Here is a 12,314-nt window from a genome sequence, read left to right on the forward strand (position 1 = left end):
GTGGAGATTCAATTTAAACACTGAGATTTATTAACAAATGGGTTTAAATAATCATGTTTTTTTTTGTTTTTTTTGTATTTCAATCATTGCAACAAGTTTTCTATGTTGAAGCAATCAGATTGAAACCTAGACCCTCATCCACCCATGTACATATATCCTTTCAACCACAGTTTGATGTGCAAGGCTTTCAACATGTATAAAGCCATGCAGACAGCTCTTTTGTATGTACACACACATAGACATATTTGTTTTTGCAGAATGAACCGAGTACTGCATGTATTAAGTTTGCATCTTCATGTAAAATCCCACTGCAATCCAGTTTGAGCATCAATAACCAAACTGTCCTGCCTAATCTAATAGTGCGAGATTAGTGCTTTATTCATTTCATTTATCTGTAACACAGATGGGAAAAGAGATTTTACCTGCTAACACAACGTTGGCAGATCAAATGTTTTGCATTCCCAGGATGGATATTTGAGGACATTACGTCAGTTTTGTTATATGTTTTCCCACATTTCTATCCTTAATTACATTTTAAATTCGGATATTTTTCACATCCTTTGCATGCAAAACTTAAAGTACCTGAAAGTCCACAGCCAATCAAACAGGAAAACACACTCTACACAGACATTCATCCGTAATTAAATACCAAAGGGAATCACACGCAAGGCTTTTTTTTCCCCCTACATTTATTTTGGGCAACATTTACTATGGAGGACAGGCTATCCTGTTGATGATTCATTGTTTATTATGTCTAGAAACTCTGGGTTGCCCTTGACTCTGCTACGCAACTGTAAGTCCAGTCAAGATCTCCCTAACCTTGAGTGGAGATAACGGCCTGAGTGCCACTTGTTGCAGGATGAAGCCACCCTCATCTTGCACACATGCAATCTTTTCTTCCAAAACCCCTATCTGCGCTGTGATCTGCTGTTTGGGCAGTGCCGTCTTAAGCACCTCCAGTTAAATCTGCGCTGATGAATAGCAATCAGTGCAGCTTGCAGATATTTACATTTTACTCATTGTGATAACCCTCATCATACACTCATGCAATCCCATTAGGAGGACATGCTGAAGTTATTGATAAGAAAATATATTTTAATTGTCTGCGTATCATCTTCAAACTATATCTTTTGCCTTTCATTTTTTAGTAGTTGCTCATTTACAAGTAATGCAAAACCCGGTTTCATAAATAAAGTAGAAGAAAATGGATGCATGCTTTTAATTTTTTTTTCAAAAATAAAATAAACTTGAAAAGTTTGCCACATCTTTGTATACGGCATCTTTTCTGTGATATCTCTAAACAAAACTCAGTGCAATAAAATGCATTCAGAAATCACCTAATTTGAAAATAAAGTCTACCTGTGTGTGGCTTAATCCTATTCTGTTCTGTGAAGACAATAAGTTTGTTGAAAATTTGTGAGCAGACTGCAGCATCATGAAGACCAACAAGATGGATCAAGGGTAACGTTGCTGAGATCTTTAAAGTCAGATTACAAAACAATACATCAGAAGAACAAGAACTGCCGTTAATCCAGGTATTTGCTGCAAAGATTTGACATAAAGCCATGAAAAGAACTGCTTTACAGCCATAAACCCCAAAACTGTGGTAAAAAAAACAAAACAAAGTCATTATAGGGAGTCTTGCACAGCAACTTGTTTACTGTTGAGAAACTGAATTACACCTTTACAGGGAAGTTGAAGAAAGAAATGATACCTTCAGGTGACATCTAGTGTAAATACAGCTTTATTAGGGAAGAAAATGTTCAATGACAAAAAAAGAGGGGAAAAAACAGTTTCACAGTACATTTCATCCTCTTAAGATGGTGCATTGAAACATACCTCTTCCAAATCCCAATGTTGCTCTGCACAAACATGATGCCTTCTTACAAAAATACAACCCATCAAGCAGAACAAAAAGCAGAAGTTGAAAGGAGGGACACTTGGAAAATACCGGATTTAACCATCCTTCCTTACATAATTTGTTCAAGAACGGCAACAATCTACATGATTTTAATGTTACGAAAGCCTATTTGCTTGCAACTGTTGACGTTACAGAGCCACCTCTCAATTCAGATGCACAAAAAGAATAAACCATACCAACAAACTGTTGAGGTCTGAAGATACAACAGAAAAAAAAAAGAGAGAAAAAAAAAAAAGATATTGGTCCTGGATCATTTGGAAATATTAGAGCTCGCATGCCGAGCAAAGTGACTGGAAAAAAAACAAACAAACTTGGGTCCAATCATGTGAAAGACGCAATGACACAAATCGTCGTCCTACAGAGGCGCTGGTCGTTTCATGGAGAGGTAGGACAGTTGTCATGGTCAATGCATGAGGTCCCAGGATGAATCATTATCCCAACAGTTGTTCTTAAGTGTTTGAAGTAGATAAATTGAACAATATACACTCTAATTAAATGGCTACAATAAAATAATACCAAAGAGATTTAGTCTTTGTTTAAAGAAATACTTGAGTGGTTAAACAGAAGCCAAATGGTGTGTCTGCATCTGAGAAACTATCCAGATTGAATTGGCACATGATTAAGCAGATGTCGAAAGTCAAATTAAAATGAAGACAAACAGTTGGTGGTGTAGCAACGATTCCACAAAGCGCACTGTTGTTTAGATTCAGATACAACAGATTAACAAATGGTCCTACTTATAAACTGTGATCCTTCATTTCCCTGTGGAGCAGTAATGAGGACGCACTCTGGAGTGGATGAGTCACATTCACTTAAACAAAACAAACAACAACAAAAAAAAAAACAAAAAAAAAACGTACTGTAATATCTGAACCTGGCAGCATGATTGAACGCACCATGATGGAAAACATAACAAAATCCTTTCAGCTAATCTGAGCGATGAGAGTGTTTGTAAGAGAACAGCAAAGCTGTGGGATCACGCTAAAAGCTCAACAACGCCTGTCTCCTGTGATCAGAGGAGGGATATTTTTTAATAAATTTGTTCTGATCCGGTCGGAGCCGATAAAAAGAAAAGGAGCAAACGCTTAAAGCAGATGCTTTTGAAAATTATTAGACAGAGTAAAAAACTTTCTCCCATGTTCTCACTATTACACTTTACAGGTAGATCAATGGAGGGGAAGAAGAAATTACAACAAATCAGAATGTAGAGGGAAGGGAAAATAAAACTCTACAGCAGATAAAAACCTATCGGTGCACCTTTTGAGTCCAATTTCTTTTCTTTACTTATTAACTATGTGAAGCTGAAAATATCTAACACTTTAAAGCACCTATGATCTTGGTTTTATTTATTTTAAATCAATAAATGTGTCTAAAGTTGAACTCCTGATTACAGTGCAGCCTTTCCTCATGATCTAGAAATAAAAGATGTCCCGTTACATCAGCTAAAAATAAATATACAGTATCTATTGTATAGATCCCACTGCTGCACAAGACAACATTCCTTCATTTTTAGATAACAGGAAGGGGGATCCCAAAAAAAACTGCTCATCTCAGTTGGTGGGGTTACAGCTGTACAGAGATGAATTTTTAAAACTTTTCCTCTTTGTGCTCTCAGGTGGAGGTGTCTCTGAACCAGGGGGGTTAGGGGAGGGGGGGGGGGGGTCACGTTACTGGATCTGAGACTCCCGGACCTTGGCCTGCAGGGCGTCACACGTCTTCTTGGCGTCGCCGAGCAACATCGAAGTGTTAGGTTTGTAGAAGATGGGGTTATCCACCGCTGCGTACCCGACGCCCAGAGATCGTTTCATCACGATGACCTGCAGCAACACAAATCGATCATTAAGGAAGAAAGCTTTAGAGAAAAATTGGAGGCAAAAACTTTTATTTCCTTTGATTTCTCCAGAGAGAATATTAAATATGATCTATTATGCTACCGTAAACAGGTTGGGTCAGGTTTATTGGCTACACAAAACATGTTCATTAATTTTTTTTTTGTACAAAAAATTGCTTATTTGTGACTTTACATTCCAAAGGTTTTTGAAACGGCTTAATTTCTAGACACAAAAAACAAAACAAAAAAAAACATCAACTTATTGCCAAAAAACAGATGGGTGTTTTTCTTAAACAGTTGGGCTGTTTTTGGAAGCAGCAGGAACCCAAATGGAAGTAAAAAACTGCAAAATGTGAATTTTGCATATGTCCCTTTCAACGAAAAAAAAAAAGGGGGTGGGGAATAAATTCACACCCTTTGTGCAACATCAATGTAACATGTGACGATCTGAATGATGTCATTTCACAAGGACAAACTCCACTCTAATAGGATCAGCATAGGGCTGCACCTGCACTCATAACGATCTGAATGTGGGCCAGCAGATGGACACGGTTCTGCGGTAAAAACCTCCCAGTTGTCATCATCTCTCTGGGGTTTGAGACAGATCTGATTATCCCGCCTGCGCCAGATGTCTCACCTGCTTCGCCTTCCAGACCTCCAGCACAGGCATGCCAGCGATGATGGAGTTGGGGTCTTCTTGGGCGGCCGAGTTCACTGTGTCGTTGGCGCCGATCACCAGAACCAGGTCAGTTTCTGTTTTCACACGGAACGAATCACAGCTTTAAAGACCACCTTTCTGCACGTGTTTCACATCTGCAGTACAGCTTGTTTTTTTGTTTTTTTTGTGTGTTTTTTTTATTATTATTTACTGTATATGTATTTCAAGTGTTGGATTGAGTTGTCATAAAACAGCAGAAAACAACAGACAATTTACATACTTTTCGAGCAGAGTTGGTGAGTATTAACGTCAGATGTATCTGATTAGGCGCAGTTGAGAAAGTGGGCCCACTGAATCCATATTTTTAAAAGTGTGTGAAGCAAATTTAAAAGATAATTTGAGGCATTTAAACACATTTGTTCGGCATTTAGATTTTTTTTTCATTCTCAGCCTTTTGAGTTAACCTTAAAGTACAAAGGATTAAGAAAAATTGAAAATACCAAAAGAAGACTCAAAAAGGGAAAAATAGGGAAGAAAGAAAGAGACAGGTAAAAATCAAGGAAAGACTGCAAGTGTTGTTCCTTACACTTATAAAAAGACACAGTAAAGAAAGGACACACATTTGTGAAGGAGTGAAAAAGATAAGAAAGGGAGAGGAAGAAGAAACATTAGAAAGGAATCAAGGAACACAGGAGAGAGAGAGAAAGAGAAAGAGAGAGATGGGGAAAGCAAAGGATAGAGGCATGAAACAGGAGAGCGAAGGGTTAACAGAAGAAAGAATCAAATAAATAAGCATGAAAATGTAGGTGTTCTACCACAAAACCAAAATAAAGTTAGAATTGAGCATGCCTGAAGATGCACGACAAAAGAGGGAAAATTATTTATTTTAAAATATCTTAACTAAATGAACAATACTTTACAAATTAAAATAAAAGCTTCAGACTTTCCATTTTATCAGTAACAGTCAATTCCACATTTTCATATTCATTCCTACAGTTCAATTAGTTTTGTCTGCAAAATGCCACCATGAGTCGAAGAGCAATTGTAATAAAACTGTGTAAGAAAACGAAAAGCTGGCCTCACCAGGGAAGTCCTCATTGATTTCTTCCATTTCCAGGACAATGTCATACGGGACACCTGCTTCGGCCAGCAGCACGTTGAGCTGACCGGGCATACGGCCGGCGACGGGGTGAATACCGAACCTGGAGGAAAACACACCTCAGGTCCTCACTTTGCACAAAAACCTTACTTTGCAAAAACAATTCTGACTGGACAGGAGAGATGTCGGAGGCGGCCGAGGAGGAATCAAAATAAACCGAATCGAGAAGAGGAGGATTCAAAATAAATCGAAAGAGTTTGTGGACAAATTAATCTGAGAGATATGAGCAATAACAATCAGATCACGGCAAACTCTCACAAACATCATCTGATTAGTGAGCTCTCTCTTGTTTGTAACTTGTGCACAGTTCTCAAACTCAATTGACCATGACATGTAATCAGTTTAGGTAATTAGTAGAAGACTGCTTGTTCCTTTCGCCGTTCAAGCAGAGTTTAAAAGAACTCTTGTTTCTAGCAAACAAGCCGATCTGCATATGTTCTAGATGAGGATTAAGGGAAGAAAGTGGAGCTTTGATCTCAGAAGAATCAGCATTTTGTGTTGTATTGCTGCATCTAACGAACAACAACAGAAAGGCAGATTGCTTGAGACACAAGAAAGACACAAACGATTACACAGGCTGTTGGGAATAAAGGGATAAATTAGGAAACCGAGTAAGAAGACAAAACAGAAGAAAAAAACCTGAATGTTTTCTACTTTTTTTTCCCCCTCTGACCACCCACTTTCCTCTAATCAGGCACAAATGCTCTAAGCAGCAGCAGCTGCCACGGCCAGGATCAAACGGCAGAGGCAGGAAAATTAGACGAGGTTCCGCTGTACCTTTTCTGTCCCTCGTTAGCATTTCCTTCTTTACAAACACACACTGGTCTCTACATGCAATCCCATTTTCTTATCAGCCAGATGGAAGCAGCAAGCATCGTTTATTACCTACCAGTAGAACATCAGCACAATCATATCATTGTAATCTACAATGTCTTCTGTGGTTCTTTATTGACTATAAGTAATAAACACTTATTTCTAAAGCTACATTTTTTTTTCTTAAGTAAAGAATAATGTGTAAAAAATAAGACATAAAAGAAAGGAGGCAGGATTGAATAAGTTCACATTTCTACATGCCTCCTTTTCAAGCATATAGTTGTGGAACAATTTATATTGTGGTATTTGAATTGTGAATAAGAAAATGTTTGAAATAATGATAAAACAATAAACTAAACCCCAAAGGGAGAGTTTTGCAAATGTGAGTTTCTTGTAGAAGCTACACAGGTGCATCTCCATAAATTACAAAATCAATGAAAAATTGATTTATGTCAATAATTAAACTAAAAACAATTGAACTCATTATGTTGTGTATAGCATTTATAATACTGATCATAATGGCTTACTGTTGTTCGGAACTCAAAATCCAGTTTACCACATCATATGAAAAAAACAAAAAAAACAAAACAAACTTTTAAGAACCAGAAACATAAACACGGCAAAGACAGGTATTATGTAGAAACCCGTCAATGCACATCACGATAAGCTACATAAGGTCATTTTTAAACAAGCTGTGATTTATACAAAAACAATAATGGAATGTTAATTGCAAGAATAAAGCATAGTAAGAAAAAAACATGCACAACAAACAGGGAGATTGCAGATTTGAGAGGACTGTGAAGCAAAACCCTTAAAGAGAGTCTGAGGGGAGATTCTTTAAGTGCTTTAAGAGCCACCACAAAGGCTTCGATTGTCCTTGTGTTAAAGCGAATGGTCCACAGACTCCTTTTTAGATGAAAAGTACATTTTGCAACTTATCAGCAAATCGTGACCTTGGGAGTCTTGACACAGGGTTGGGGGTGTTTTATCAGGTCTAAAGCCAGAGCAGCCGTCTACAATCACATTTTACTGGTTCCATTTGCTTGCAAGCCTAACAGATTTATTTCTCTCAGGAGAACTTGGCACCTGCCCACACTACGAGGAAAAAAAAAGTGTGTTAATGGTGATATCATTGTGTTTGGCTGGCAAGCAAACTGGCAAACAACAGTGGTGGAACGGCACACAAAAATCATGATGTGGTAAATAACTCGGTCTTAAAAGTCATGGCTTGGTGCATTTTATCAGGAGAAGCACAGCAAAATGTACAAGGCTCGTTTTTCTTTTTCTCTTTACTCAGTCAGCCGAGCAGAGAAAAATGTAAATGTTCCGACAACATAAATATGCAACATTAGTATGTTGTATTCAAATAAAAGAGACAGTATAGAGCTCTCTGGAGATTTGGTTTGATTGTTAAAAGTCAATCAGAAATGTACCTGACTTTCTTGCCAGCCTCTGAGAGCATCTTTACCAGCTCAGCGATGGGATACTGAGCCTTTGCAGCACAAAGTCCATAACCTGAAAGAGATTTTAAAACGGGAACATGAGTCGATTTCGACCCTGATTCAAAGAATTCAAAGGTAAGATGATCTGAGTGAAGCAGCCCTTCTCCTTCACCTCTCTTCAAAATAAACAACTGGTGTCAAATGTTTGTGTAGCAAAAAAATGTTGTTTGTGCACATATCAATTTAAAGATGTTAATGTTTCCAGAGGTCAAAAGACAGTCCACATTTAGAAAAATCTAATGAAACAGAGTGTCAATAAAACACACATTCCTTCATCTCACCTCTCCATCTTTAAAACTCAGGTCTTGCTTATGTTCTTATGCATTGCTGTGTATTAGTGCCAACATAAAAACAAAACATTATTAGGATTTGTCTTTGAGAATGATGCTGTAAAAGCAATGTTAACATTGTTTTTGTTTTCTCAAAATAAGCATCTTAGTAAAGGATGAATTCACTAAAAAGGTCAGATTTTAATTCCTCCACTCTTAAATTACTTTCATGTGAATGACGCAGGTGCCAGGTTTTAGATTTTTATCTTGCACCAAGCAGTTCAGTGATGTTTACAAGCCTCGTCTGAAGCAGTCAGAAACTGTCCTGTTACAACACAACAGACAGGGAGACACTGCTGAAAAAAAATCTCTCCAAAACTATGCCGTTTGTCTTCCAGCTAAACTATCCGAAGATTTTCACTTTACGCCCCTCCGTAGTATTTCTTTTGCGAGTTTTATTGCCAATATTCTCACATGAGTTGTCTTGCGTAAAGGAAAACACATGCTTCCAGACCATGCCGTGATGGTTCAGACAAAAGCCAGGAAAACACTTCTGTTTATCAAGCCTGGCCTTAACTGTTTCCACAGACGTCAATCAGCCAAAGTGACTGTGACGGCTCCAATTAGGAAGAACACTTTGAATGGAAACAAGGGCAATGACTAAAAGCTGGCGCCGAATAATGATGCAACACTATTAGACAGTATCGTGGCACAAACACGTATTAGTCTTTCGCAAAATGCCTCCAGCAGATTTTGTTGTGTCTTACATATTTGTGATGTGCTACACGTCAGAGGGACGACGTGTTTATAATCAACGGGGAATTATAAGGGCTTAAAGAAAAACATTCCAGCACATTTTTTCTGATCAAAATTCCTCATTTAAAGACTTCAAAATCAGTTTCTGTTTCAGCCCGTAAGTAGGAACGGAAAGAGACGAACAGAAGGGTTCACGAATGGATGGAAGACGCTAGAATAGAGAATAAACAGAAGAGAAACTTCAAAATATTTGTTAGTTTATAAACCACTGGATGGTTTAGCACCAAAATCATTAAAGATCTGTTGTTGTATCAATCTTTCAGGCCACTCGGGTCTTCTGGTTCTTGTCTGCTCTGCGTTCCCAGAACCAAACATGAAGAAGCAGCTTTTAACTTTTATCCACCAGAGATCTGGAGCAAACTTCCAGAAAACTGTAAAACTGCTGAAACACCGAGTTCCTTTAAGTTCAACCCCACTAAAAAAACCCACCTGTTGAGAGTTGCCTTTGGTTAATAGTAACTGGAACATTGGTCAACATATTTGATGAGTATTTGCTTTGTGGTTTTGGTGATGGCAAAATCACCAAAATCAAATATGTTTTTATAGTGCAAAGCAGTGTGAACTGACTTGCTGCTGAAATGTGCTATACAAATAAACTTGACTTGACTAGAATGGATGGATGACAAATTATTGACTGATGGGTTCAGGATGGACTAAAACGTTCCTATTCCAATTCAGGGTAATAGTAAAACCCAGGTTGGTGCCTTTAAATACACGCAAATGTTTCAAGAAAGTCCTTTCACACACACGTATATTCTTATATAAAATAATCATGCTGGAACATGCCATTTTTGTCGATCTTACTGATTGCAGTTTTACATGAAGTTTTATTGAGTCCTGATACTCTCAAGAAGGGAAAGCTGAATATCTTAACCTACATTTGATGCCTCGCTTCTCTTTCACTGGGCCACGGGAGTGCTATAATTGGCCAAATCTTGTAAATTGCTGTGATTTCCTCAGAAGTTTTTTTGCAAAATTGGTATTGTGCTCTGTGACTGGAATGGCCAATTTGCAGAATAGGTGCTTTTTAAGTCTGTGTTTACTTGTACCCACATAGTCATGGTAACCCCGAAAGCATCACAACGGTCTTAAGGAAAGGACTCGAATGTTGTCTGGGGCCACCCAATAATTCACGCAGCAGGCTGAGAGTACGGGAAGCCGTGACACGTTCTGCGTCACCCTTAAATATGAGAAACATGTGAAACAGAGAAATGTGCAGCTGGAACGAAGGTTGTGTTTAGACCCCACGCATCAGCCCTGAAAAATGAACTACAGGCCAGTTTGGATGATAGTTGTCAACAAAACCCTGTAAAGCTTCATCTCGTCTAATTTCCCTCTGACCTTGCATACATAGTGTAGAATGTCTTATTTACTGCCGACCACACAGAAAACCAGGCGAGGGTGTTTTTGTGTCTGTGCGCACTCTGCCGGGACTTGTCAATTACCCCAGAAAACTGTGACGCAACATAGGTTGAGACGAGGTTAAACAAACAGAAGGCGCTTTGCTCGTGCCGGGGAAAGAAAAGTGACGAGAAAAGTCAGAGCGCCATGTTTTTCCACTCATGGACCAGACCTCTGTGTGTTTTACCTGGAGTGATGATTATGTTGTGGGCCTCTTTAATCATGTCGACAGTCTGTTCCACGTTCACCTCTGTGTGTGTCCCCGTGATCTCCATGGGCTTTCCTGTCCCGGTGGAGGATGTGCCGTAACCCCCAAGGATCACGTTGGCAAGCGAACGATTCATGGCCTAAGAAGGCAGAAAATATTTACATTTGTCTCCCAAATAAAACCACTTTTTCTATAATAAGAAGGTACAGATAAGAGACGCAAATCAAAAGGAGTCAAAAGAGGTTTTCACATTTAAAATGGTAAAGAGTCCCTCCTGCAGGACAGGAAAGGAACAACATTTAACAGTTTGTCCAGCCAAGCAAAACAAAATCATCAATGTAGCTCATTTCTTGCTGAATCTTAAACGCTAGGACATTTTTTTTTTTAAACTGTACATTACTTACCACACACATAATGTAAGACAGAATGGCTCCAGAGGAGCCGATGAGAGCGCCGACGATGGTGAGCAGGTTGTTATTCAGCAGGAAGCCCTCGGCACACAGCGCCCAGCCCGAGTAACTGTTGAGTACAGTGATGACCACCGGCATGTCCGCTCCTCCGATGGCCGCAGTCAGAGTTACGCCCTGAAGGACAGGAGGAAAATGAGGATGTTTCATTAAACAGGAGAAAAATTTAACTTTTGCGACATTATGCCTATAAAGCAACATTCCTATGCATTTGTAATAACATGATTTAATTAGAACATTCATTCTTTCAGATTCAAACCTGCTTACTGAACAGGTTTACTGAATAAAACTGATATAATAAGCAATGGTGAAACGGCTTCTGAGCCGCGAAAAAAATAAAAAAATCATTAAGTAACAACCTGTTTTTGATCGTCCCACTTTTTTTTTTTTTTTACTTTTTTTACATAACCTTACACTTGATGAAAATAACTGAACAGGTACATACAATTAATTACCTATTATCTTATATCTGTGAAAGCCACAGATTACACATAATAATAAAACTAGCTGGTTTAGTGCTTTATTATTTGATTTATATGCTTAAAAAAAATGAAACGTCCACCTGGAGAAAAAACATTTTTCACAATTAGGTACAGATGCTTTTTGTTCCTCTACCATTTGTGCAGTTGTTGTTTAGCAGAGGCCAACTGCAGTTACCAAAGAACCAACGAAATCCGAGACTGCCTGTTTCATTTATTTCAGCTCAGACTTCATAAATGGTTCCTTTTGACCACCTGCAAGGTCTATTTTTAAAAGCCTCTGCAAAAGACAACACACACATTTACAGTGGATGATTCATAACACTGTACTTGGAATACTGATTAGGTCCACAAATAAGGAAGCTGAGATAATAATCAGCAAACCAATTGTTGGATGCAGTGACCCTGAAACTCCAGCTGCTGGTTTAAGCAAGAAACGGCTGAATTTTTTCTATTTTTTGTGAATCGCAACTGTGAATTTATGTCTAATCTCTTCAGATTTGCATGAGCATGATCTATATTAAAATATAAAACTCAAGTGCTTTAATGCATAACCTAAAGCTATTTTATTTTTATTTGATAACCCAAACTTTTGGTTAAAAATATGATTCATTAGAATTTTTTTTTTTACTGAAAAACATTTACAAAATGTAAGATTTCTTTAATAAATAAGCAATGAATAGATGGGAAAAAATTGTCTGTTAACCAGGTGAGATCAAAACCTTTCAAAACCTTTTAAGTCCTGAGAAATTATTAGTTTATCCGAAGGAATGTGTCAAACCTGTCTGCT

General features: G+C 38.1%; 1 protein-coding gene across 2 annotated transcripts in view; it reads right to left on the minus strand.

Annotated features, from left to right (window-relative positions):
* Positions 1-1,726: 1,726 nt before the first annotated feature.
* Positions 1,727-12,314, minus strand: part of nnt (nicotinamide nucleotide transhydrogenase) — a 28,917-nt gene continuing 18,329 nt past the window's right edge. For both annotated transcript variants that reach the window (XM_014983313.2, XM_014983315.2), the window contains exons 17-22: positions 10,983-11,162; positions 10,558-10,717; positions 7,816-7,897; positions 5,494-5,612; positions 4,390-4,505; positions 1,727-3,738 (exon numbers count right to left, since the gene is read on the minus strand). In XM_014983313.2, the coding sequence (XP_014838799.2) occupies positions 3,589-3,738; positions 4,390-4,505; positions 5,494-5,612; positions 7,816-7,897; positions 10,558-10,717; positions 10,983-11,162 (807 nt within the window). In that variant the 3' untranslated portion in view covers positions 1,727-3,588. The remainder of the gene's footprint in view (positions 3,739-4,389; positions 4,506-5,493; positions 5,613-7,815; positions 7,898-10,557; positions 10,718-10,982; positions 11,163-12,314) is intronic.

This window comes from Poecilia mexicana, unplaced genomic scaffold (assembly GCF_051168715.1).
Source record: "Poecilia mexicana isolate PSO_F unplaced genomic scaffold, ASM5116871v1 scaffold_12, whole genome shotgun sequence".
NCBI classification, from domain to species: domain Eukaryota; kingdom Metazoa; phylum Chordata; class Actinopteri; order Cyprinodontiformes; family Poeciliidae; genus Poecilia; species Poecilia mexicana.